Source organism: Scyliorhinus torazame, chromosome 3 (assembly GCF_047496885.1).
Source record: "Scyliorhinus torazame isolate Kashiwa2021f chromosome 3, sScyTor2.1, whole genome shotgun sequence".
In the NCBI taxonomy this organism is placed as follows: Eukaryota; Metazoa; Chordata; class Chondrichthyes; order Carcharhiniformes; family Scyliorhinidae; genus Scyliorhinus; species Scyliorhinus torazame.
In genome coordinates this window covers 249,376,040-249,402,010 of record NC_092709.1, presented here as the reverse complement: position 1 = coordinate 249,402,010, position 25,971 = coordinate 249,376,040, and the positions used below count along the sequence as shown (strand labels likewise).

Genomic DNA, 25,971 nt, shown 5'->3' with positions numbered 1-25,971 from the left:
ACCATGCCGCCCTTTGCCCGGCTGGTGTGTAGTCGGTGAGGAACATCCAGGTTGTGGTGTTTCCATGCACCCGCTGCCTTTGACCTTCTAGATGGTAGCGGTTGTAGTTGGAAAGTGCTGTCTAATGAAACTTGGTGAGTTCCTGCAGTGCATTTTGTAGATGGTACGCACTGCTGCCACTGTATCTCGGTGGTGGAGGGTATGAATATTTGTAAAAGGGATGCCAATCAAGTATGCTGCTTTGTCCTCTGGTATCAATTTTTTGAGTATCATTGGAGATAGCTCATCCAGGCAAGTGGACAGTATTCCATTACATTCCTGACTTGTGTCTTGGAGGTGGTGGACAGGAGGTGAATCAGGAGGTGAGTTACTAGCCTCTGATCTAATCTTGTAATCACAGTATTGATATGGCTGGTCCAGTTCACTTTCTGGTCAATGGTAACCCCCAGGATACTGATAGCGAGGGATTAAACGATGGTAATTTCATCGAATGTCAGGGAGAGATGGTAAGATCCTCTCAGTAAAGGCAACAATGACAATACCGATCCCTGGGAAACTCCACTCCAGACCTTTTTCCGGCCTTTCAAACACCCATTAACCATTACTCTCTGTTTCCTGTCACTCAGCCAATTTGTTTTAGAAATCCTCTTCAAGCCTCCTGTGCCAACTTAACAGTGAAAAGTGATACACCTTTAAGTAGCTCTTACAATTCTCTTTACTGACTAGGAAAGGCTGCAAGGATAAACACCAGCCATTAAAATATTGTGGTTGCCATAATGGGTGGTATAAGATAATTTAAGTGATAATCCACTGCTGAACTACCCAACCACATTTTTCAACGCCTTTACAAGGTGGCGACTTTCATCAAATGCAGGCTAAACTGGCATTTCAGATCCGGGTCCCATCTTGGACACCTTGGGGATTCTTTAGCATCGAACGTATTCGGCAAAAATCAGCCTAAAAAAATAATCCGAATGATGAAAGATCATCTTCAGTCAATTTCAGACAAAATTGAAAGCATCAGAATAAAACATTTTCCTTTATTCTTTCTATCTCGTCTCCTTTTGTTAGCTCTCCCCCCCCCCCACCCCAACTATTTATCTCTACCTCTGTACTCTTTTATTCCCTTTCCTTCTTCACTTTTACTCTTCTTTCCCCCCCCCCCCCCCCATACAGTTTCCCTCTTTTGTTTTTATACCCTCTCTTGCCATTACTGCTCCCCCTTGTATTTTTCCTCACTCTTATCTCTTTATTCCTCTCTTCCATACAAACAAGGAGCAGGAATAAGCCATTAAGCCCCTTGAGCCTGCTCCACCATTTAATAAGATCATGGCCATTCTGATAGTAAGATTAAATCCTCAGAACCTTGGGCGAAATTCTCCTACCCGCCCCGCCACATTTCTGCCCCGACCGGCCGGCGGGAGTCTCCGTAACACCGGCCGGTCAATGGGGTTTCCCATTGTGGGGCAGCCCCACGCCGTCGGGAAACCCCCGGGCGCCGGCAAAACGGAGACTCCCGCTGGCGGAGAATGACGCCCATGATGTTTCAATCAAGTTGCCTCTTACTCTTTTAAACTCCAGCGGATAAAAGCCTAGCCTGTGTAACCTTTCCTCTTAAGACAACGCTCATTGCTAGTATTAGTCTGGTAAATCTTGTCTGAACTGCTTCCAACGCATTTACATTCTTAATTAAATAAGATGACCAATGTTGTACATAGTGCTCAAGATGTGGTCTCACCAATGGCCTGTTCAACTGAAGCATAACCTTGTATTTTGCAATAAATTATAACATTCTATTACCTTTCCTAATTACTTGTTGTATCTGTACACCAGCCATTTATCCTTCATTCACTTGGACATCCATAAGACATAGGAGTGGAAGTAAGGCCATTCGGCCCATCGAGTCCACTCCACCATTCAATCGTGGCTGATTTCAACTCCATTTACCCGCTCTCTCCATAGCCCTTAATTCCTCGAGAAATCAAGAATTTATCAACGTCTGTCTTAAAGACACTCAACGTCCCGGATCCCTCTACACCTTCAAGCTCTGATATCTCTCACTATTTAGGTAATAAGCTTTATTTATTTTATATTCTTCCTGTCAAGATGGGCAATTTCATGTTTTCCCACATTATACTCCACTTGGCAGACCTTTACCCACTCACCTAACCTGTCTGTATCCCATTGTAGCTTCCTTATGCCCTCTTCACAATTTATTTTCCTAACTTCGTAACATCAGCAAATTTGGCAGCCATCCCTCCAATCTCTTCAGCCGAGTCATTTATATAAATTGGAATATAACTTCTATATCTCCAGAGTTAAGGTACTGATCAGCCAATAGAATGGCAGATTAGGCCTGAGGGGCCGAGTGCTCCTCCTGATCCTATTTTCCGTCTTGCCTCTCTCTCCGTTTTCTCTGACTCTGCTCTTTTCTCTCCCTTTTCCTCTGCTCCTTCCTTTGTCCCCCTTTCTCAACCTCTTGCCTTTTTGCTCCCTCCCTGTTCATCTCCATATCTTTCTTTTTCCTTCTTATCTTTTATCTTCCGTGCTCTCTCCAGTCAAACTCTCCCTTCCCACCTTTTTGTTTACCTTTCATCTTTGAGAATACCTTCGTAGGAATCAAAGACTTGGAAAGTCCTCGTACCTCCTTTTGTGGCTCTTTTTTGAAACGATGATAAGTCACAATGACTCTTGTATTTCTCTTTGATGTAGGTCCTTATTATTGGTGGTGGTGTTGCAGGCCTCTCCGCAGCTGGTTGTGCAAAATCAATGGGAGCCATTGTAAGAGGATTTGACACAAGGTATTTTTAATTTTCCTTGGGTTATCGAGAGACTTTCCCTCACCTCCAATGAAGCTACTCTTGCGTCGTTTCCTATATTGAGATGTGAATTTATCTATGTAAAAAAACTGTATCCTAAACCTCATCCTGTTCCAATTCAGCATCAATTACATGTTTTTTTCCCCCGATTTAAAAAAACAACTGAAAATCTCATTTACTTTTTCTACATTCACCCCTACGTTTAAACATTTGTTACTGAGGCTTGGCGAAACGTGCCTATAGAACAGCCTGATCTGGTGATAGGCCAGTTGTGCAGCATTGATGTTCAAGTCAGCACCTTTGCACTTTAGAGGGGGAAGTTGTAGGCCATACGGGGACTCGAGAATGTTTCATTGAGGGCAGGAGCATTGAAAGTGGAAGTGGTTGTGCAAGTTATTAGTTGCAACGGTATTGTGTATGTAAGGCCAAAGAAAAGTAATCAAAGTAAGGCTGGCACAGTGGTTAGCACTGCTGCCTCACAGCACCAGGCTCCCGGGTTCAATTCCAGCCCCGGGTGACTGCCTGTGTGGAGTTTGCACATTCTCCCAGTGTCGGCGTGGGTTTCCTCCGGGAGCTGCGGTTTCCTCCCACAGTCCAAAGATATGCAGGTTAGGTGAGTTGGCCACGCTAAATTGCTCTAAGTGTCCAAAGAGGTTAGTTGGGCTTGCGAGGGTTGGGGTGGGGTGGGGGGTGGGGTGGAGTGGAGGTGGGGGGGGGGGCAGTATAGGTCAGGCACTCTTTCGGAGGGTCGATGGTAACTTGATGGGCCAAATGGCCTCCTTCTGCACTGTCGGGATTCCATGACTCTATGAAGAAAAGTGCAATACTAAGCAAGTGGAGCAAGATGTTTTTTTATTAATAATCTTTATTGTCACAAGTCGGCTTACATTAACTAACACTGCAGTGAAGTTACTGTGAAAAGCCCCTAGTCGCCACACTCCGGAGCCTCTTCGGGTACACGGAGGAAGAATTCAGAATGTCCAATTCACCTAACAAGCACGTCTTTCAGGACTCGTGGGAGGAAACCGGAGGGCCCGGAGGAAACCCACGCAGACACGGAGAGAATGTGCAGACTCTGTACAGACAGTGACCCAAGATGGGAATCGAACCTGAGACCCTGACGCTGTGAAGCAACAGTGCTACCATGCCACCCCTTCTAGAGGTGAATGCAAAACGGAATAAGGTGGAGAAAGATATACGAATGTGGGTGGTAAAGGATGCAATGAAGTAGTTATCAGACGATTTTATTATTGAGAGGCTAATCCAGAGAGCATTGTAGTGCATGGTCTAGCGCTGAGAAGATGGAGGGCTTCAGCTACAGTTGAGCTGTGGCAAGATGGAGATGAGAAATGTGACAGAGATGAACGTGACAGCTTTGGTGATGGGGCAGATATGTGCTTTAAAGTACATCCTCAGAAAGACCGTGAAGGCTGTGGACAGGCTGGTTCAGATCGGGTGATCAGTCAGAGGGATGAAATTGGTGGCCTTATGTCTAATTGGAGGACATTTCTGATCATTCTCTTCTGTATGTCAGACAAGCAGCTCGACTGGAGGGGCCAAGAGAGCAAGGGTGGCAAAATACAGCCAGTTGTTGTCATCCCACGTGACTTGAGCTGAGGTATTGAGAGAAGACATATGGAGTTGAAGCCAGGATCATGCAGCTGCTGGCAGGAGTGATAGTTTCTGGCTTCATATTTACTGACACTAAGCTGGAACAAGTTTGAACTCATTTAGGTATTTATTTCCAACAGGCAATTAGAGCATGTAGCAACCGGCATGGAAACGAAGAAGACAAGAGGTAAAGCTGAGTATCATGTGGAAACTGACCGCAGGGGTAATTTTCACCTTCAATCGCAAAAGAGCCAATCAGCCACTTGTTTTTCTTTCTTTTCGTTTGAAGATGAACATTTACCCCCTTTTGTTTATGGAAAGTGTAGCGCTTAAATAAGTAGAAGAAGGGACCAAAATCACAACTGGAGGTGGCTCTCAACACAAGGAAGAGAAATCACTGGAGAAGATGCAGCAGGCATGAAGGAGTATTGTGGAGTAGTGGTTAACAGTGTCAAAGGCAGCAGAACGGTTGAGAATAATGAAGAAAGCCAACAAGCTATGCTTATTATTTTTGCCTTTGATATATGGAGTCTTTGTGATGTGGATTGAGGAATTGCAGAATCTTGAACAGCGAGATGGGAGTGTAGTTCTGGGCAGCAATGTTTTCCAGGACGTTTGAGAGAAAGGAAGGTCAACCTGTTTCATGTTTTTGCTGGTAAGATGTTTGTGGATAACATTGTGCAGAAGACTGTTGTGATTATCCAGATTGAAGAGACTAAATCTGAACAATATTCAATTTTATTTCACTGCATCTTGCAGAGGAATAGCATTTTTTAAAGTTTGCATCTTAATTGCTTCCCATTTCTTGCTATCATTCTAATTGTCATCTAATGGATGTTGGGAATGTTTGGGACATGGGAAGAATTCCCAGCTTTGGAGTCTAAAGATGCCATTTCATGGTGTTCTTTCCAAATGCATGTCTATCTGACAGTATGATGGATTTTCTTGAAAAATCTGCAATTCAGGATTCATCTCCCAGAAATATTTTGCAATTTTACTTTGGAGATCTGTTTATACCCACTGTTCTGCATCTGTCAGGAGCAGATTCTCCGGTCTCTCAGCCGCGTTTTTCTCGGCAGCGGGAGGCAGCACGCCGTTCGCTGGCAGTGGCATTCTCCGTTCCCACTGCTGTCGATGGGACTTCCCATTGAAGCCACCCCACGCTCTGAGAAACCCATGGGCGTGGGTGCGAATGGCGGGAGAATTCCAGCCCAGGTACTGACACCGGGATGGATTTGCGAGTGTTCTACGTGGACGAAAGCAGTGCCAGTCCTGGGGTGATTCTGGTCCCGTTAATGGGCCCACACCAGCCACACGTAGAACTTGTGCAATTCCAATGCATGCCGTCCCTCATCCCAGCGAAGATGATGGCACAGGTTGCGCTGGAGCATGTCCATCCAAATCATGGGTCGACTGGGGCCAGAGGGTACCTACGGGGGAGGCCTGGGGTGAACCCACACCGTGGTGCTAGGGTCCCAGTGGGCAGTCAGCAGCGTGTGCAGCCGCATGGCTGCCTTGCAGGCTGCGGCAAAGGCAGACCGTGCCCAGCCACCCCGATCCCACGGCACACCTCCTAGCCGCTCCCTACTACTCCCCCCCAGCTTTGGCAGATTGCCCCCCCCCCCCAGGCCAACAGCACAACTGTCAGCACACTATAGCGATGTTGGACACTGTTCGTACCCCCTCCCGCACCCTCAGCAGCCAGCGCGCCTGTTTCCAATTAAAAAAATCACGAGAGAATCTCGCTGTCGGTAATTCCTCCTAGTGGAGGCGGAGCATCGTGAAGAGCCCAGAAAATGCCTGTCGGGCCCATTAATGACACCAATGGCATTTACTGTACCGTTTGCATGCCCACGCCGGTCTGCGGTGTGGAACACATTCACGCCACTGTTGAGGGACCGGAGCATTGCATTCAGCTTGGCACCCGGTGCCAACCTCGATTTTAAGCTGACGCCGAATTCACCGCTCAATCGTGCTTCCTGATTCCAGCGTTTACCGATGGAGAATCCCGCCCGCTTTCTTTGATCCCTATCAAAAACTCTGTTCTCTAGGGCAGGATTCTCCGACCCACTGCCGGGTCGGAGAATCGCCGGGGGGGGGGGGCGTGAATCCCACCCTGCCACTCCGACACCGGCTTCCGAATTCTCCGGCGCCGGTTTCTTTGCGGGGGCGGGGATCACGTCGCGCCAGTCGGGGGCCGTTGGCAGTGCTCCCCCCCCCCCACCCGACTATTCTCCGGGCCCTGATGGGCCGTGCAGCCGCCCGTTTTCAGCCGGTCCCACCGGCGTGAAATACACACGGTCCATACCGGCGGGACCTGGCTCTGAGGGAGGGCCGTGGAGTCATTGGGGGGGGGGGGGGGGGGCGCGGGGGGATCCGGACCCGGGGGGGCCCCAGGGTGGCCTGACCCGCGGTCGGGGCCCACTGATCTGCGGGTGGGCCTGTGCCGTGGGGGCACTCTCTCCCTCCGCGCTGGCCTCTGTAAAGCTCCGCTATGGCCGGAGCGGAGAAGAAACCCCCTGCCCATGCGCATGGATCACACCAGCGCTCCTGCGTATGCGCCAACTCGCTCCGGCTGGCGGAGGCCCTTCGGTGCCGGTTGGCGCGGCGCCAACCACTCCAGCGCCAGCCTAGCCCCCGGAAATACGGAGGATTCCGAAACTTCCAGGCGGCCCGTTGCCGGAGTGGTGCACGCCACTCTTAGGCGCGGTACGTCCCGCCCGCCAGTTGGGGGCGAATCCTGGCCCTAGTTCTTGTCTCCAATCTTCTATCTGGCAATGCTTCGAGGTTGAACTAGGCAAGTCACATGTCTGTTGTCATACTTAACCACATATCTGCTCCATTCCAAAGACTGGGCAAAATTCTCCACCTCGCGATGTGAACCGTGATCAGGCGGTGAATCGGGCATCCGGCCAAAATCGAGGTCCGCACCCGGCGATGACGAGGTTTGCGCCCTGTGCCTGTGGCGGCATCCAAAACTGGCAGTTGCATTCATTTACATGTGATTAGTGCGTTTGACCCACTGTGCTCTGGGCCTCCTTGATACTCCACCCCTCAAGCGAAAGTCACGCGTGCGTGGTTTACTACAGTGTTTACAAATGGGATCTGGGCGCAATGCCTGCTGAGGGAGAGAGAGAAGGTAAGCAAAGTTTGAAAAACTGTTCACAGTTGTAATGCTTGCTGGGGGGTGGCTGCCAGGGCTGGGGGGAGTAGTGGGGAGTGACTTGATGACAGGTCTGGAGTATTGGGGTGTCCCCTTCTGGATAGGGGTGCCCTGTCTCAGGCTGTCATTGCTGCAGTATTTGTTTTAAACACACCCATTTGGTACAAGTTACAGACCCCTGGCTGTTCGCTCTGCTGATTGTTCACAGTATCCTGTAAATGTTCACAGAGCCTCTGGTCATTTGGGAGCCCACCCAGGCCACCCCTCTGGAAACCCTCAGGCCCCAGTTCACCCATCAATGGGATGGGCATGGCCAAACTCAATCAGTGGCACACCAGGTGCTGCCACTCCTCACTGCACTCATCAGTAGCTCCACTGCAGGAGAAGGAAGGGAATAGCATAGCTCACCCCAAACAAAGGACACATGGCATCCTCGCTGGCACACTGCCCCTCTCAGGGCAGGGGCCTCACTATCAGCTAGCCTACTCTGCAAGACCACACGCTGTCTCCAAGCTCTGCCTGCCCACTGCCCCCCTGTTCCCATCCATCTTGCCCCCAGACCGGTTGTCACAACCTGTGTGTCACACTCACGACCCACGTCACATTGCAGCTACACTCCCTGCGGACGCTCACCTCCCTCGCCCAACCCCAGCTGTAGGACCTGCCCACACACAAGCCTCTCAGCATGAAGGTGATTGGTGGCACACGGTGACCCTCTCCACCCCACGTTCAGGTGCCACCCTGATGGCGGGATAACACACGGCCCACCCAATGAGGACAGCCACAGTATATCTCACTGGGGAACAGGACAGAGGCTGCAGAGCCTATCGCTGACACGGGTTGCGGCAGCCACCGGTACCCCTGTGACAGGGACGGGTGACGAGAATAGAGGCTTCCCGGTGCAACTCACTGATGGGGACAGGAGTGCAGTGTGGAAGGCAACATATCATGGAGAACGTCTGAGGAGTGGGGTGAGTCTGAGATCTGGGGGGACATCTGGAGGGTGGAGCTGAAGTGTAACTCACGGTCACCATGTACCCTGTTTTATTTGGATGGGCAAGGGAATACTCATCATGCGAACATGTCTTCTCTTTTCTGCCTCTGCAGAGAATGAATTTCGGAGTACAGCAAGGAATGCTTGCTAACTACCTGGCCGCAGCTGCCATTGCAGACGCACAAAGGCTGGGAGCACAGGGCCTGTGTGGGAATGACCCTGCTCAAGAGGACCCTGCCCCAGAAGAGCAGGAGCCAGCCGGTGAGGCTCGAGTGCCGGCCGTCCAACAGGCCGAGGAGGAGATGCAAAGGAGGCGCCGCATCAGGCCATGTGTATACCACCAGTGCCTGTACTTCAAGGAGATGTCGGACCACCTGTGCAGCCAAAGACTTTAGGTAATCAAGGAGATCGTGCGCCACCTGTGCCAGATGATGATGCATCTCGCACCGCTGGGGTTTGGAGGATGATACTCGCTCCCAGTGGCTGTCAAGGTGACGGTCGCGCTGAACTTTTATGCCTCTGGGTCTTCCAGGGGCTAACTTGGGACCTGTCTGGGATCTCTCAGACATCCGTACACAGGTCCATCCGCTCTGTGATGGATGCCCTATGCACCCGGACAGCTAACTATGTAAACTTTAGTCTGGACTAGGCACACCAGGATGCCTGGGCAGCAGGATTTTTCACCAACGCTGGCATGCCCCAGGTCCAGGCGGTGATTGATGGCACATATGTCCCTCTACGAGCGTCAGCTCATCACGGGGTGCCCTTCACCAATCTGAAGGGCTTTCACTCTCTGTGCAGTTAGTGTGTGACCATCAGTTACACTTCATGCACGCCTGCGCCCGATACCCAGGCAACTTGCATAGTATTGGCATACTCGTCCAGCACCTTCGAGGCATTCCCTTGGCTGAGGGGTTTGGCTCTTGAGGTCTCGGTTAAAAACACCTGTCCGGAGGTCCCAGACTGACGTGGAGAACGGCTATAACCGATGCCCATGCAGCAACCAGGAGCATCATTGAGCGGTGCAGCGGTCCATAAAGGTGCGCTTCCAATGCCTGGACCGCTCTGGTGGACACTCCAGTATAGACCAAGGAGGTCTCCGACATTGTGGTGGCCTTCTGCATCCGTCATAACGTTGCACAGCAGAGGGGAACATGCTGGAGGAGGAGGAGGAACGCCAGGTCTCACCTGATAAGGACGATGAAGAGGATGGCCAGGAGGAACCGGGCATGGAGCTCAGGCTGGCACGGCAACATGTGCTCTAGGGCCACCACATTTGGGACAACCTCATCACCTCCAGATTGGCTTATTAGGTGGCCTGGCCACCAGCAGCTCCACCACTCTGTCCCACCTCTCCATACTCTCCCAACTCTTCCAAGTGGTGCCCCCTTCCCCATAGCCACTCACATCTTCCCCTGTCCCTCCTCCCTTCACTCCATCCCATCACCCCAGCTCCCCTATCCCCATTTTGAGGGTTTACCAGCATCACTGCAGGGTGTTTGCCCTGGTCAGGCAGTACCATTGAGTCTTGTCCACAGAAGGAGGAGATGACGACTCACTGAGATGAGCTCTGGTGTATCTCGTGTATCCTCATCGTTTCACAAAGTCTGACTCCTGTCTTCAGAATCACATTCCACTGTCAGCCCAGGTGATCCCGGCATATGTGCTGGCCATTCCATCTTGTGGGCCCATATATTCTTTAAGGTGGTGGGACGGTTATGGAGATGGTGAATGGTGATGGGTCAGTCACTGGGTAAGCTGTCCTACAAGGTGCTCTCACACTTTTGGCCTCGTTCCCTGCCGCCGCTGAGGGTGACTCCAGGTGGACCTGTAGGCCCTGCCCTGTGCGATCATTCAACACCCACACCCTACACCACCAGTCTGCCCCCCCCCCCAATCCGGCACACCCAGCGCATCCCTCACAGCCTTCAGGCAGAGGATTGAGGAGTGAGAATGTTGGTGAAAATAAATTGTGACTTGATACAATTGTTGTGCCCTGATCCACACCTCTAACCTATGTACTGCACCCGTGCTAACTTAACTGGTATCTTGTGTGGCCTACTGCTCCTTCTAGGTGTTACATCCTTGTTTTCAGATCCCCCCCATGGCCTTGTCCAACACCATCTCTGTAATCTTCAGCAATTGATCAACCTGCCAAGGACTGTGAGCTCCTCCAATTCTGACCTCTTGCACATCCCTAATTAATCACCTCACCATTGGCTGCCTTGCCTTCAGTTGCTCATGCCCTAAACTCTGCAATCCTCTCCCTAATTCTCTGCCTCTCTCAATCCCACTTTCCTCCTTCAAAACATTCCTTAAAACCAATTTCTTTGACCAAGCATTTAATCACCTGTGCTAATTTATTTTGTTCGGTAACACCCCTGTGAAGCACCTCAGAATATTTTACTGTTATAAAGGCACTGTGACAATAAAGATTATTATTATTATAAATGCACGTTGTCGTTGCCTCTCTGTCGCATAATCATTCACAATTTCATGGGTGTACTGTGACTTAGCATCCAGCAGGTGGCACTCATTGTCAAGTGAGCCAATATAATGCTACCTTTTGTTCATCCTTTTCTACATTTCAATTATTATTTCTCATCAGTTTGTCTCGATAGTTCAGCACTCTCGCTGATGGAGAAAATTCTTTGGGAATGCAAGAAATGTATCTTGTAGTTTTGTGTAACTTATCCTCTTTAGTTAAGCCTCTCAGTCACACAGTGCTCTGGCCATTCATGGATAATATATAGAAGTTATAAAGTGGATAAAGGGGGCTGGATTCTCCGATTTCCAGACTAAGTGCTGACGGCGGTGTGGGAACGGTGGCGTATTACGCTAGAAAAACCGGTGCAGTGGGGGGCCAGCAGCCGCGTAGTGCAAAGTCGCCGGCTTTACCTGCGGATATGGCTGGCTCCGTGGCCGCGCATGCACACTCCCGCGCTGCCAGGAACCCGGAGCATCGGGGGAGGGCCTCAGATGACGTCCTGAGGCCGTCCCGACAGCGTGTGGCGTCGAGTACGCTGTTTTTGAAGGGGCAGTGCATCGAAAAAGCGGCGGCGCCCCCCCCGATTTCGGCACAAGCTGGGATTCTCCGGCCGATTGCCGAACGCGATTTTGGCGTCGCCGATTGGAGAACCCACCCAGGATGTTCGGTCGAACCAACCCTTGTTAATATGTATCCTCCACACAGGCAAATTGTTCTAATCACACTGACCCATCCTTTTCCTCATCCACCTATCCTACTTTGAATGGTAACTTAGGGATATTTGAGATGTTAATACCAATTCTCCCCCTATTCTGCCTGTGGTCAGTTCTACCACTTGTCACAGGAATGGAACCAGTACGTTTTTTTGATTGGATGAAATGAGATGAGGTTTCACTGCAGAGAAGTGTGAAGTGATATATTTTGGTAGGGAGGGCATGACGAGGCAATAGAAATATAGGGTACAGTTTGAAGTGGGCACGCTGGATTAGCTGCTTCAAGGTGCTGCAATTGACCTCAGCATTCCTGTGTGACGGAAGGAAAATATTACTGAGATTTCCTGCTCTTGATTGCTGTCCATTGCTACTGCTGGAGGTGGATATTTGGAGCTTTGGATAAGGAAGGACCAGGCTTGGTCAAGATGGCCCAGAGGTGAATGGCTTGCTGATGTATGAATAATGGTGACTAAGGTGAGATGTTGGCTGGCACTGTGCAACTGTACCCAGCATCGAGTTACCAGCCCTGAAATGGTGGGGGCTGGAGAGGGCAGAAAAGCAAATTCATACCTGGAGTTGTGGAATTTTTGGCGCACCTGGTTTGCCAGGTTTTCATCACGTTTTTCCCCAGTGGTTTAAATTCTGGAGTGGGTTCTGTGGACAGATGTTCAGTCCTTTGAAGGCCTTGCCCTTTACTCGTTTAAGGCTTTGATCCTTAGCCCGGTAGCATGGTGGTTAGCACAATTGCTTCACAGCTCCAGGGTCCCAGGTTCGATTCCCAGCTTGGTTCACTGTCTGTGTGGAGTCTGCACGTTCTCCCCGTGTGTGCGTTGGTTTCCTCCGGGTGCTCCGGTTTCCTCCCACAGTCCAAAGATGTGCAGGTTAGGTGGATTGGTCATGATACAATTGCCCTTAGTGTCAAAAATTGCCCTTAGTGTTGGGTTGGGTTACTGGGTTATGGGGATAGGGTGGCGGTGTGGGCTTGGGTAGGGTGCTCTTTCAAAGAGCCAGTGCAGACTCGATGGGCCGAATGGCCTCCTTCTGCACTGTAAATTCTATGATGATCTATGATGATCCTGGACGGAATGGTCTGTTGGCTAAATGGCTTGTTTTGGAACTCGAAGCTGAAGAAAAATGATTTTCTATCTTGGCCTGACCAGGGTGGGTGGAGCTGGGTGTTGCATGTCGACATGCTTTGCAAATGCCTCTCTGCCTGGGTGTTTGAATGGGATGCAGGGTTGGGTGGGTGGGGAATCCATGGTGGGAGAGGGGGGGGGGGGGGTGGAGGAGGAGAAGCGATTTCATGGGGAAAGAAGAAAAAATCGTAATCCGTGCTATCTTCTTTAACTTTAAATAAATGAGAATCAATTTTCTGCGCCTTTTTTGTTTATTTTGAATAAAATGTTTATATGGATCATGTTGTCCTGCGTCTTTCCTTTGTTCCCATCTAGCATAATGGTTGTTTCATATTAAATTTACATGAGTTCTAATTTGGCACAGCTCTCTGCTTTGGTTATTAAACAGATTTTGGGATCATTTGTCCCATAATAGTGCTGTTTTATATTGTGGATCCTCGTTTCATGTGGCTTAGTTTGGATTGGGCAACTTCACAAATGTACAACGTAGATTATTATTATTATTTAAAAAAAATATGTTTTTCTTAAGAATTTTTCAATAACAATATTTTCCACCTTACAAACAAACCCCCCCCCCGTAACAATAAAAAGAAAAAAGAACTTGCGTGGCAAGACATGAACGTGGCAAGTTAATAAGATACAAAACTTTGTACAGTGGATTCTTCCCGTACATGTCAGTTTCCAGATCCTACCATGTGTTTTCTTGCTCAAATGCCCCCCAGAAGAACCCCCCCACCCCCCCCCCCCCAACCGATGTTCCCCCCCCCCTCCCCGGGTTGCTGTTGCTGTTGCTGATGTCCGACCTTCCTCTAACGCTCCGCGAGATGGTCTAGGAACGGTTGCCACCGCCTGTAGAACCCCTGCACAGACCCTCTCAAGGCAAACTTTATCCTCCAACTTGATAAACCCAGCCATATCATTTATCCAGGCCTCCACACTGGGGGACTTCGCCTCCTTCCACATTAGCAAGATCCTTCGCCGGGCTACTAGGGACGCAAAGGCCAGAATGCCGGCCTCTCTCGCCTCCTGCACTCCCGGCTTGTCCACTACTCCAAATATTGCTAGCCCCCAGCTTGGCTTGACCCGGGCTTTCACCACCTTAGATACTGTTCCCGCCACTCCTCTCCAGAACCCCTCCAGTGCCGGACTTGACCAAAACATATGGTTCACCAGACTTCCTGAGCACCTTCCACATCTGTCCTCCACCCTAAAGAACCTGCTCAGCCTCGCCCCTGGTTAAGCGCTCTATGAACCACCTTAAATTGTATCAGGCTAAGCCTGGCACACGAGGAAGAGGAATTAACCCTACTTAGGGCATCAGCCCATAGCCCCTCCTCAATCTCCTCCCCCAACTCCTCCTCCCATTTACCCTTCAGCTCTTCTACCAAAACCTCCCCCTCTTCATTCATCTCCTGGTATATCGCCGACACCTTGCCCTCCCTGACCCATACGCCCGAAATCACCCTATCTTGAATCTCCTGTGCCGGGAGAAGCGAAAATTCCCTCACCTGCCGTCTCACAAACGCCCTCACTTGCATGTACCTGAAGGCGTTTCCCGGAGGTAGCCCAAACTTCTTCTCCAGCGCCCCTAAGCTCGCAAACGTCCCGTCAATGAACAGGCCCCCCATTCATCTAATCCCTACCCGATGCCAGCTCTGAAATCCCCTGTCCATCCTTCCTGGGACAAACTGATGGTTGTCTCTAATCGGGGACCACACCGAGGCTCCCGTCGCACCCCTATGCCGCCTCCACTGCCCCCAGATCCTTAGCATTGCCGCCACCATCGGGCTCGTGGTATACCTTGTCGGCGAGAGCGGCAGCGGTGCCGTCACCAGCGCCCCCAGGCTTGTTCCTTTGCAGGACGCCATCTCCAATCTCTTCCACGCCGTCCCCTCTCCTTCCATCACCCACTTACGGATCATTGCCATGTTGGCTGCCCAGTAATAACCAGCCAAATTCGGCAACGCCAGCCCTCCTCTATCTCTGCTATGCTCCAAGAAACCCCTCCTTACCCTCGGGGTCTTGCTTGCCCACACAAATCCCGTAATGCTCCTGCTTACCCTCTTAAAAAAGGCCTTAGTGATCACAATTGGGAGGCATTGGAATACAAAAAGAAATCTCGGGAGGACCACCATTTTAATCGACTGTACCCTACCCGCCAGCGAGAGTGGCAACATGTCCCACCTTTTAAAATCCTCCTCCATCTGTTCCACCAACCGCGACAAATTATGTTTGTGCAGTGCCCCCAGCTCCTAGCTACCTGAATCCCCAAGTATCGAAAGCTCCTTTCCGCCCTCCTCAACGGTAGGTCGTCTATTCCTCTTCCCTGGTCCCCCGGATGGATCACAAAGAGCTCACTCTTTCCCACATTGAGCTTATAGCCCGAAAAGTCTCCAAACTCCCGTAGGATCTGCATTACCTCAACCATCCCCTCCACTGGATCCGTCACATACAGCAACAGGTCGTTTGCGTACAGCGACAGTCGATGTTCCTCTCCCCCTCGAACCGCCCCCTTCCATTTCCCCGACTCCCTTAACGCCATGGCCAAAGGTTCAATTGCTAATGCGAACAGCAGAGGGGACAGGGGGCACCCCTGCCTCGTCCCTCGATACAGCCGGAAATAATCCGACCTCCGCCGGTTCGTGACCACACTCGCCACCAGGGCTTTATACAGGAGCTTAACCCAACTAATAAACCCTCCCCCGAACCCAAACCTCCTCAACACTTCCCAGAGATACTCCCACTCTACCCGATCGAAGGCTTTCTCCATGTCCATGGCTGTCACTATCTCCGCTTCTCCCTCCACCGATGGCATCATTATCACATTTAGGAGCCTTCGCACATTAGTATTTAACTGCCTACCCTTTACGAATCCCGTCTGGTCCTTATGAATCACCCCCGGGACACAGTCCTCAATCCTCATGGCCAACATTTTTGCCAGCAACTTAGCGTCTACATTAAGGAGCGAGATCGGTCTATACGACCCACATTGCAGTGGGTCCTTATCCCGCTTCAAGATCAAAGAGATCGTCGCCTCCGACATTGTCGGGGGCAGGGTCCCCCCCTCCCTTGATTAATTGAAGGTCCTTTCAGCAACGGGCTAACAGGTCTACATATTTCCTGTAGAACTCCACCGGGAACCCATCCGGCCCCGGGGCCTTCCCTGCCTGCATGCTCCCCAGTCCTTTAACCAGCTCCTCCACCCCAATTGGCTCCCCCAAACCAGCCACCTCCTGCACCTCCACCCTTGGGAACCTCAACTGATCCAAGAATCGCAGCATCCCCTCTTTTCCCATGGGGGCTGGGACCTATACAGTTCCTCATAAAAGGCCTTAAAAGCCTCATTCACTTTCCCTGCCCTCCGCACCGTAGTTCCCCTGCCATCTTGGACTCCACCTATTTCCCTCGCTGCCATCCTCTTACGGAGCTGGTGTGCCAGCATCCGGCTCGCCTTCTCCCCATATTCGTATATCGCCCCCTGTGCCTTCCTCCACTGTGCCTCTGCCTTCCCTGTGGTCAACAGGTCGAACTCCGTCTGGAGACTTCGTCTCTCCCTGTGTAGTCCCTCATCCGGAGCCTCTGCATAGCTCCTGTCCACCTTTAAAATCTCCCCCACTAACCTCTCCCTTTCCCTGCCCTCTCTCTTCGCCCTGTGAGCTCTGATGGAGATTAACTCTCCCCTGACCACCGCCTTCAGCGCCTCTCATACTACCCCCACCTGCACCTCCCCGTTGTCATTAGCATCCAGATACCTTTCAATACCCCCCCGCACCCTCCCACACACTTCCTCGTCTGCCAGCAGTCCCACATCCAACCTCCACAACGGGCGTTGGTCCCTCTCCTACCCCAACTCCAGCTCCACCCAGTGCGGGGCATGGTCTGAAATGGCTATGGCCGAATACTCCGTTCCCTCCACTTTCGGGATCAATGCCCTGCCCAGAACAAAAAAATCTATCCGGGAGTAAGCCTTATGAACGTAGGAGAAAAAAGAAAATTCTCTGGCCAAAGGCCTGGCAAATCTCCATGGATCTACTCCCCCCATCTGATCCATAAACCCGCTAAGCCCCTTGGCCGCAGCCGGCCTCTTCCCCGTCCTAGATCTGGAACGATCTAATGCTGGGTCCAGCACCGTTCCCCACCCATTATCAAACTCACTACTTCCAGGTCCGAAATATGCCCCAACATCCGTTTCATGAATTCAGCATCGTCCCAGTTTGGGGCATATACATTCACCAGTACCACCTCCGTCCCCTGCAACCTACCACTCACCGTCACGTATCGACCTCCCTTGTCCGCTACTATGTTCTTGGCCACAAACGACACCCCCTTTCCCACCAGTATTGCCACCCCTCTATTCTTCGCATCCAGCCCCGAATGGAACACCTGTCCCACCGATCCCTTCCTTAACCTGACCTGATCTGCCACCTTCAGATGTGTCTCCTGAAGCATGACCACGTCTGCCTTCAGTTCCTTTAGGTGCGCGAACACTCGGGCCCTCTTAACCGGCCCATTTAGGCCTCTCACATTCCACGTGATCAGCCGGATTGGGGGGTTACCTTGCTTGCCCACAAGCAAGAGTGTAACAAGGCTGGAGAATTGTGCCCATTATTTCTGCAACTTAGTTTTTAGTCCCCCACCTGAGGAAGAGACAATGACGATGGTCCTTGGCTTGAGATCATTGAGCTACGAAGGTAGACTTGATGTCTTGGGATTGTACTCGCTGGAGCGACAGAGAGTTGGAGTAGATCTAATCCAGGTATTTATCATCGAGGTAGATAGGGTGTTTTAGGGGATGAGGTCCGATAAATACCAGGTTACGTGTACAAACTGAGAAAGCAAGATGAAATGAAATGAAAATCGCTTATTGTCACAAGTAGGCTTCAAATAAAGTTACTGTGAAAAGCCCCTAGTCGCCACATTCTGGCGCCGAGGTGAATGCCTGGGAGTTCACTCTTCTTCGATAATGTTTGATCGGTGGAAGAAACTTCCAAAGGTGTCGGTGGAGACTTCTTACTTACAAGAACCTTTTGAATGAATTTCTGCAAAGCAAGGTGCTCACCAGGTGAGTCGGCACCAGGAAAGCCCTTCAACCCTTCCTAATGCATCCATTCAGAGACCAGAGCACTCCCAGTGTTGTGGCCAATTGTTACTCGATGATTCCAGATTTTCTGCCTTCCCTATTCTTATGAGGATGTGCAGTGATCATAGTTTGCATGAAGAGGAATTTCCTGGAATAAGTCTTTTATTGCTTGAAACTTGGGTCCTCTTGTTCTCCTTCAACACTTTAATTAATTGGTACAGTAGGGCAGTGGTTTTTCAAAATAAATTTAGAGTACCCAATTATTTTTTTCAAATTAAGGGGCAATTTATTGTGACCAATCCACCTACCCTGCAAATCTTTACGTTGTGGGGGCGAGACCCACACAAACATGGGGAGAATGTGCAAACTCCACACGGACAGTGTTTATGTGATTCAACTAGTTAATTCAGAGAGAGAGTGAAAATCTTACTGTGACAGTTTGAGAATATGAATTTGCTTCTTCCTTCTGCCTGCAATAATTTTTGCCTTCTCTCCACCCTCCTTTCTCATCTACCGCTCTCCGCATTATTCCTGCCAGGTTCGGGTGCCAATCAGACCTGGAATAAGGCCTAGGATTTGAAATGGTCTGGGCCTCATGTTGGCAAATCCGAGAGAACCTGATATTTGCTTTGCCGGTGCCGCACTGGCTAATATTTGATGAGGATTGCATTACATCTGCTTGTGAGGAGTCAGGATCTACCCCATAATAGGCACTAAAATTAAATTATGATTTGCTTCCACAGGGCTGCAGCTCTTGAGCAGTTTAAATCTTTGGGTGCAGAACCATTGGAAGTCAATATTAAAGAGTCTGGAGAAGGTACAGGCGGTTATGCCAAAGAAATGTCCCAGGAGTTCATTGAGGCAGAGATGAAGCTGTTTGCTAAGCAGTGTCGGGAGGTAGATATAATCATCACTACAGCCCTTATTCCAGGTAGGATATTTTAAAATAGAAACAAACAAGTTAGGTAGGACTCTTTGGAAGTCGCTACAATAAACTTATGACCTCCCGCCGGGTCGGAGAATCGCCGGGGACTGGCGTGAATCCCTCCCCCGCCGGTTGCCGAATTCACCGGATATTCGGCGGGGGCGGGAATCGCGCCACGCTGGTTGGCGGGCCCCCCCCCCGGCAATTCTCCGGCCCGGATGGGCCGAAGTCCCGCTGCTGGAATGCCTGTCCCGCCGGCGTGGATTAAACCACCTCTCTTACCGGCGGGACAAGGCGGCGCGGGCGGGGTCCGGGGGGGGGTGGGGGGCGAGGGGTGATCTGGCCCCGGGGGTGCCCCCACGGTGGCCTGGCCCGCGATCGGGGCCCACCGATCCACGGGCGGGCCTGTGCCGTGGGGGCACTCTTTTCCTTCTGCCTTCGCCATGGTCTCCACCATGGCGGAGGCGGAAGAGACCCCCTCCACTGCGCATGCGCGGGGATGCCGTGAGCGGCCGCTGACGCTCCCGCGCATGCGCCGCCCAGCAAAGTCAGTTTTGCGCCAGCTGGCGGGGCACCAAAGGCCTTTCCCGCCAACTGGCAGAGCGGAAATCAGTCCGGCGCGGGCCTAGCCCCTCTGGGTTTCATGGCAAAGTCATGGGGAAAACTGCCATATTCTGGGATTTGGTAGTATCCGGCGGCTGCATGGATGGAGAACAGAGGGTCAGTCAGGCTAAAGTGTATTTGTCGATGCAGAAAGTTTTGAAAGAAAATCCTTGTTTGGTGTTCAGCCAAGTGAACAGAGTTAGTTTGCAAAAAAAAAGAAATAAAGATGCAGAAAGTATTAATATTGCTGTTGGCTTTTTAAAACGATGAAAATAACAGGCTTAACTGCCTTGAATGGCCCTCTTCGATCTTGGGGGTGATGGAGTTTCTCACACCTTAAAACCTTGCCTAATCTTGGAAGGTCCTTGACATGGCGTGGCTTTGTTTCATCGTCGTGTAGAACTGGCGTGATCCCCCCACTATTTTGTTTAAAGTCTCAAGATTCACTCACCTACGTCTTTCGGATGTGCAATTATCTTAAACAACTTCCCTGGAATCTTCTTTAGCATGAAGACTCAGAGCACTCCTCTATTGCAATTAGCAAAAGGTTCAAAGACATGAGAGGCTTCTTGAGCACGTGTAATATTCAAGAGGAAAGAAAATACACTTGGTAAGGGCAGCACCCACACTTGCACCACAGGAAGCGTTAAATGTCTTTGTAAATCTCGAACTGCTTTTGCATGCTAAGAGTCACATAAGGATATGTGGGGCTGAGTCCAGAATCACTTATACCATGGTGTAAGGCCCAGTGGTGTTGAACAGGAATGTATTAGGACCTAACATGGAGATAGCTCCTTGCCTGTACCCTTTACTGTGCATATATATATTGTTACAAGTAGTTAATAAAGACGCAGTTAACGTGCAGAAGACTGAAAAGTCTTCCTTAACAGAGACATTCTGTAACCAACACCAACCCAACATGGTGGTAACTTGGGATCAAAAGCTCTCAACCTCTCAGAAATGTGAAAGACTTCAGAAAAATAAAACTTTCAATGGAATTTCTGACCTGAAAAGATTCCCTGGGCTGAAAATGCTGAGAAAATTTGCCAGTAAAAGCTCCAGAGATACAAACCTGGAAGCTGAAGGCAGAGATTTTATTACAGCAAAAGACCCCATGGAATCTTCCTTGGAAATCCAGTTTCAACACGCAGAGTTCAGAGCCTGCAAGGGTGAGTTCAACCTTTTTTAGTTCCAGGCTGCAGCGAGTCCAGAGAACCCCATTTTGTCAATCGAGAGTCAGGAGCACTGTTTAAACGAAACACATCGTTATGGATTCAACTGCTCAGCCTCTTGGGAATGTCATGACTGTCCAATTGGTAAAATAGCAAGTCTGCATTGAATTTTAACACCACTCTACTCGCAAAACTAAATTGCTGAATGAAATAGATCAGCAAACAGCTATTATAAAAAAATTTCTTCAAGAAGGGGACTTCCGCCATTTTGTGGAATCCACAAGACCAGTGATGGCGGAAATTCTTTGCACTGCAGTGAACGGTGGCGTCATCTTGAAAGCCGATAAACTCTGACAGCTGGACCCACACACTTTAAACATCCTTAATATAGATCACGTCCACACTTCCAACTCCACTTGGACTCGAGGCCCAGATCAGTTACAAAATTGGGGTCTTTCGAGGAAAATATTTTTTTTATATATATATATATTTAATATATGGTAATGTAACAAATTAAATTTGATTCCGATGCCAGCGAAAGAGTCTGTCAGACAAGGAACCATGGCTCAAAGAACTCTGGCTTCAATTAACGACACTTCATTTTGTGCAGCAGGAGAAATCGGCCTTCCAATCAAGGGCAAGCTGCAAGCGACTCTTGAGATATAAGGACAAAACAATCCAAACAACCCTCTTCATCGACAACAAAAGCTGTATCGAACACAACCTCCTGCAACGGATTGAACAGGTTAACCTCCAAGGGCCTGGCTCCAAATATAGACGTGATTTCCAGAAGCCCTTCACAGGACTAAGGCACCTGGAAAATGCTTACAGGATTATGTTCAGGGACGACACTGAACCAGTGTGCCTTTTCACTCCACGGAAAATACCCGACCTACTCGTGAAGAAATTAGAATAGCCCCTGAATGAGATAATAAACATGGGAGTCATCTCCCCAGTCAAACAAGCTCCCACGTGCTGATCCAGGATGGACCCTTTCCAAAAGATGAACCTGTTTTCGGCAGCTTCTCCTCAACGAGGTCTCCCATATTTATTAACCCCTTTGGCGGATTTTTCTTCAACTGTCTGCTCTTTGGGATCACGTCAACGCCAGAGATATTCCAAAGCACAATGTCTAACATCTTACCCAGTGTCTTTAGGGCGTCATTTGCCACATGGACGCCATTGTGGTTCACGAAATCGCAGTGGAAGAGCACAACGAAAGTCTCGTGGCAGTATTGGAACCACTGCAGGAGACATGGCTGATGCTGAATGACAAATATGAATTTGCCGAGACCTCCATTTGGTTCCTGGCTCACATCCTAAGCAGCAAAGGCATCACAGCGGACCCACAAAAATCCCAGTGATCATTGACTTCCCTCTTCCTCTTTTCCCAACCTCCAACATCTCCTGGGGTTGGTGAACCACTTGGCAAAGTTTTTTACCGAACTTTGCACCGGTCACAGAAGTATCAAGTCACCTGTTCAAGAAAGACAAAGATTGGTACTGGCATTCCCAACAAGAGCTGTTCTCCAATAACATTCTGGCACACTGCGACCACCATAGCAGCTGATGCTTTGTCCACAGGCCTCGGAGCAGTTCTCCCTGGGAAGCAACTGGATGGCGGTCATTGACCTGTCAACTACACTTCCAGAGGGTTGTCGGACACGGTGACAAGGTACGGCATAATCGAGAAGGAAGCTCTGGTGGTCACATGGGCATGTGAGAAGTTTATGTCATCAGTATCAAGGTCAAATCAAGATGGGCCATAGACCATTTTCATAGAATCATGGAATTTACCGTGCAGAAGGAGGCCATTCGGCCCATCAGGTCTGCACCGGCCCTTGGAAAGAGCAGCCTATGCCTCCACCCTATCCCAGTAACCTTACCTAACCTTTTGGAAACTAAGGGGCAATTCAGCATGGCCAATCCACCTAACCTGCACATCTTTGGACTGTGGGCGGAAACCAGAGCACCCGGAGGAAACCCACGCAGACAAGGGGAGAACGTGCAGACTCCACACAGACAGTCACCTGAGGTCGGAATCGAACCTAGGACCCTGAAGCTGTGAGGCAGCAGTGCTAACCACTGTGTCACCATGCCGCCCCATTGGTCTCCTTATTGGACAAGGAGGAGTTTGCAAAGTTGTCTCCTCGGATCCAGAAGTTTCGCTGACACTTCTTGAGATTCGCCTATGAGAATGTCTACACCCAAAGGGGAAAAAAATCAGACAACGGCAAGCACACTTTCAAATGCCATTGTGTTCTGAACGAAACAGGACGTCTATTTTGTCGCAGAGCTCGAGGCCTACTCTCAAGCCATTACTAGACACCTGCAGGCAACCACCGGGCTCCACTAAGAGCAACTCTGCGATGAACAGCGCACTCGTATCTGCACTTCCAGTCAACAAGGGTGGGTTGGACAGAGCCCAACCAGCTAAAACATTGTGCAACAGAATCACTGCTGATTATTATAGATGACCTCCTGACTTATGACGATCATCCCAGCCTCCCTAAGGACAGATGTCCTTCAAAAAATACATCAGGGTCATCTGGGCATCACCAAGTGCAGGGCATGGGCCAAATCTGCTATATGGTGGCTGGGCCAGGTTTGTGTGTTGCACCGCCAAGACCAAAGGGAGTCACTCATCTCCACCCATCTCCCAGCAAGCCTTGGGAGATGCTGGACACAAACCTGCTGGTCTACAACAGCAAATCCTCCCTGATAGTGGTGGACTACTTCTCCAGATGGATGATACAACAACTTTGCACGACCACCACTGAGATAGTCATCAAAGCACTTAAAAAGATGTTTGTGAGCCATGACATCCCGGACGAACACATAGCCAATAACGGCTCAAAATTCTCCAATGAATGCTTTGCACATTTCGGAGCAATAGCCGGCTTTTTTTATAGGATGTGGGTGTCACTCGCTAGACCAGCATTTATTGCCAGTCCCTAATTGCTCTTGAGAAGGTGGTGATGAGCTACTGCCTTGAAATACTGTAGTCCACGTGGCGCAGGTATACCCACTGTGCTATCAGTGTGGCTTCCAGCGATGTATCAGCTCCTCAAGATACTCAGTCGAACAGTGAAGATTATCAGGGACAGTAAAAGCCCTCCTGAAGAAAAATTAGGATTTCCACATCACTCTGTTTACATACCTTCCAGAGCCCCCTGTCCCCATCTAAGCTCTGGATTGGCAGGAAATCTCACACAGCTTCCGAGCCTGCCAAATAATTTCCTGCCATTGTTTGTTGCCAAGGACTACGGGGACATCTAAAAGAGCAGTCATACAGACAGAAGCAAGCTTCCGTCTACAGCAGAAGGTGCTGCACCAGACACGTGCCATAGCTACAGCAGGGTGACAAGGTTTGGATCTGGAGCTTGGGAACAAGGAACAAGGAACGATCCTCCGATGGAACAAGGACCAAAATCGATCCTACCAGATTGGCACGGCAGAGGGACAGTCAGACACAACTAGATGCGTCTCTGACCTCTCCCTAGACGGGCCCCTCCCATCGCACAGTTGTGAACCATCAATGATGATACCCCAAATGCGAGTCAACCTACAAGACCACCTGAACCTCTAACTTCAAGTACTTGAAGAGAAGAGATAGAGTAATGAGAATACCGTAATGATGAGAATACAGTAAAAACAATAATGTTGGAATAGCATTAAGGCAGTAACAACAAGGTAAATGCACAGCCAAATAGCAATGTAAGACATGAAATAAACGAGTGTAATGCCGTCTTCATGGGGGTGAAGACTTGGGGAAGATGTAGTATAATGCATATGGTTAATGTGCGACCGAAAACCACGCAGTGACCTAAGAAGGCACACGGACCAGACCTAGAGTTATCCACGCACAGGGATGTGTTGAGACCTAGACATGGAGCTTGTCCCTTGCCTGTACCCTTTACTGTACATATATATAAAGACTTGCTGTAACATACAGAAGACTATAAAGACTTCTTTTTCAGTGACTTTCTGTAACCAATACCATTCCAACAGTTATGCACTATTATTCTCTTTGCCATCATTTCTTCATTAGCTTTCTCTTCGTCCTGACCCAGATTCCTTCAGCCTTAAACCAGGTTACTGAAATATCAGGTGTGTCTGGATTTCCTACAATAGAACTGTCAGGTGCTCAGTCCAAATGAAATGGAAATTGGGGTTCTATGACATCAATGTGACTAATTAAAAGCACTGGACTGGACTAGCTGAAGCATGCACCTTCACCCTCTGGCTGGTAGGTGTCGGCAGCCTGGCCCTTGAGATCTCAAAGGGCAAGTTTCTCTTAATTTTTATAAACCCAACCTGGACCTCTGCTGTTCCATCTCTCCCTTCCCCACGGCTCCTAATGTTTCCAACATAGGGACAGGCAAGTCACCTAATATCGTGGTGGCCTGAAGAAAGTGCCTTCTTTCTCCCTAATCCCGGACATTTAATCTAGGCTTGAAACTGAATGTGGTTCAACCTTTTGGTGCCACCTTTAGGTGGGCAGAACTGGTTCTCTACAAACTTGGCATATCCTTCAGGCAGTAATGGAAGAATTCTCCCTATATGTCTTTGATAGTAATGATGGATTAGCCGAGTGTCAAGTTCTGTCGTGGCAGAGGTTATCAACATATAGGGTGGGATTCTCCGAACCCCCGCTGGGTCGGAGAATCGTCGGGGGGGGTGGGGGGCGGCGTGAACCCCGCCCCCGCCGAATCTCCGGTGCCGGAGAATTCGGCGGCTGGCAGAGGCGGGATTCACGCCAGTCAGCGGGCCCCCCCCCCCCCGGTGATTCTCCAGCCCGCGATGGGCCGAAGTCCCGCTGCTGTAATGCCGGTCCCGCCGGTGTGAATTAAACCACCTCCCTTACCGGCGGGACCAGGCGGCGCGAGCGGGCCCCGGGGTCCCGGGGGGCATGCGTGGCGATCTGGCCCCGGGGGTTGCCCCCACGGTGGCCTGGCCCGCGATCGGGGCCCACCGATCCGCGGGCAGGCCAGTGCCGTGGGGGCACTCTTTCCCCTCCGCGTCAGCCATAGCCTCCGCAATGGCCGACGCGGAGGTGACCCCACCCTGCGCATGCGCGGGGATGACATCAGCAGCCGCTGACGCTTCAGCGCAAGCGCGGACTTCCGCCGGTCGGCGGAGTCCCTTTGGCCCCGGCTGGCGTGGCGCCAAAGGCCTTCCACGCCAGTCGGCGGGATGGCAACCACTCCGACGCAGGCCTAGCCCCTAAAGGTAAGGGCTCGGCCCCTAAAGGTGCGGGGAAATCC

At 50.3% G+C, this 25,971-nt stretch overlaps 1 protein-coding gene across 2 annotated transcripts in view; it reads left to right on the top strand.

Annotated features, from left to right (window-relative positions):
- LOC140409045 (NAD(P) transhydrogenase, mitochondrial-like) overlaps positions 1-25,971 on the top strand; it is a 343,808-nt gene that overhangs the window by 62,198 nt on the left and 255,639 nt on the right. For both annotated transcript variants that reach the window (XM_072497085.1, XM_072497084.1), the window contains exons 6-7: positions 2,713-2,801; positions 18,748-18,935. In XM_072497085.1, coding sequence (XP_072353186.1) covers positions 2,713-2,801; positions 18,748-18,935 — 277 coding nt within the window. The remainder of the gene's footprint in view (positions 1-2,712; positions 2,802-18,747; positions 18,936-25,971) is intronic.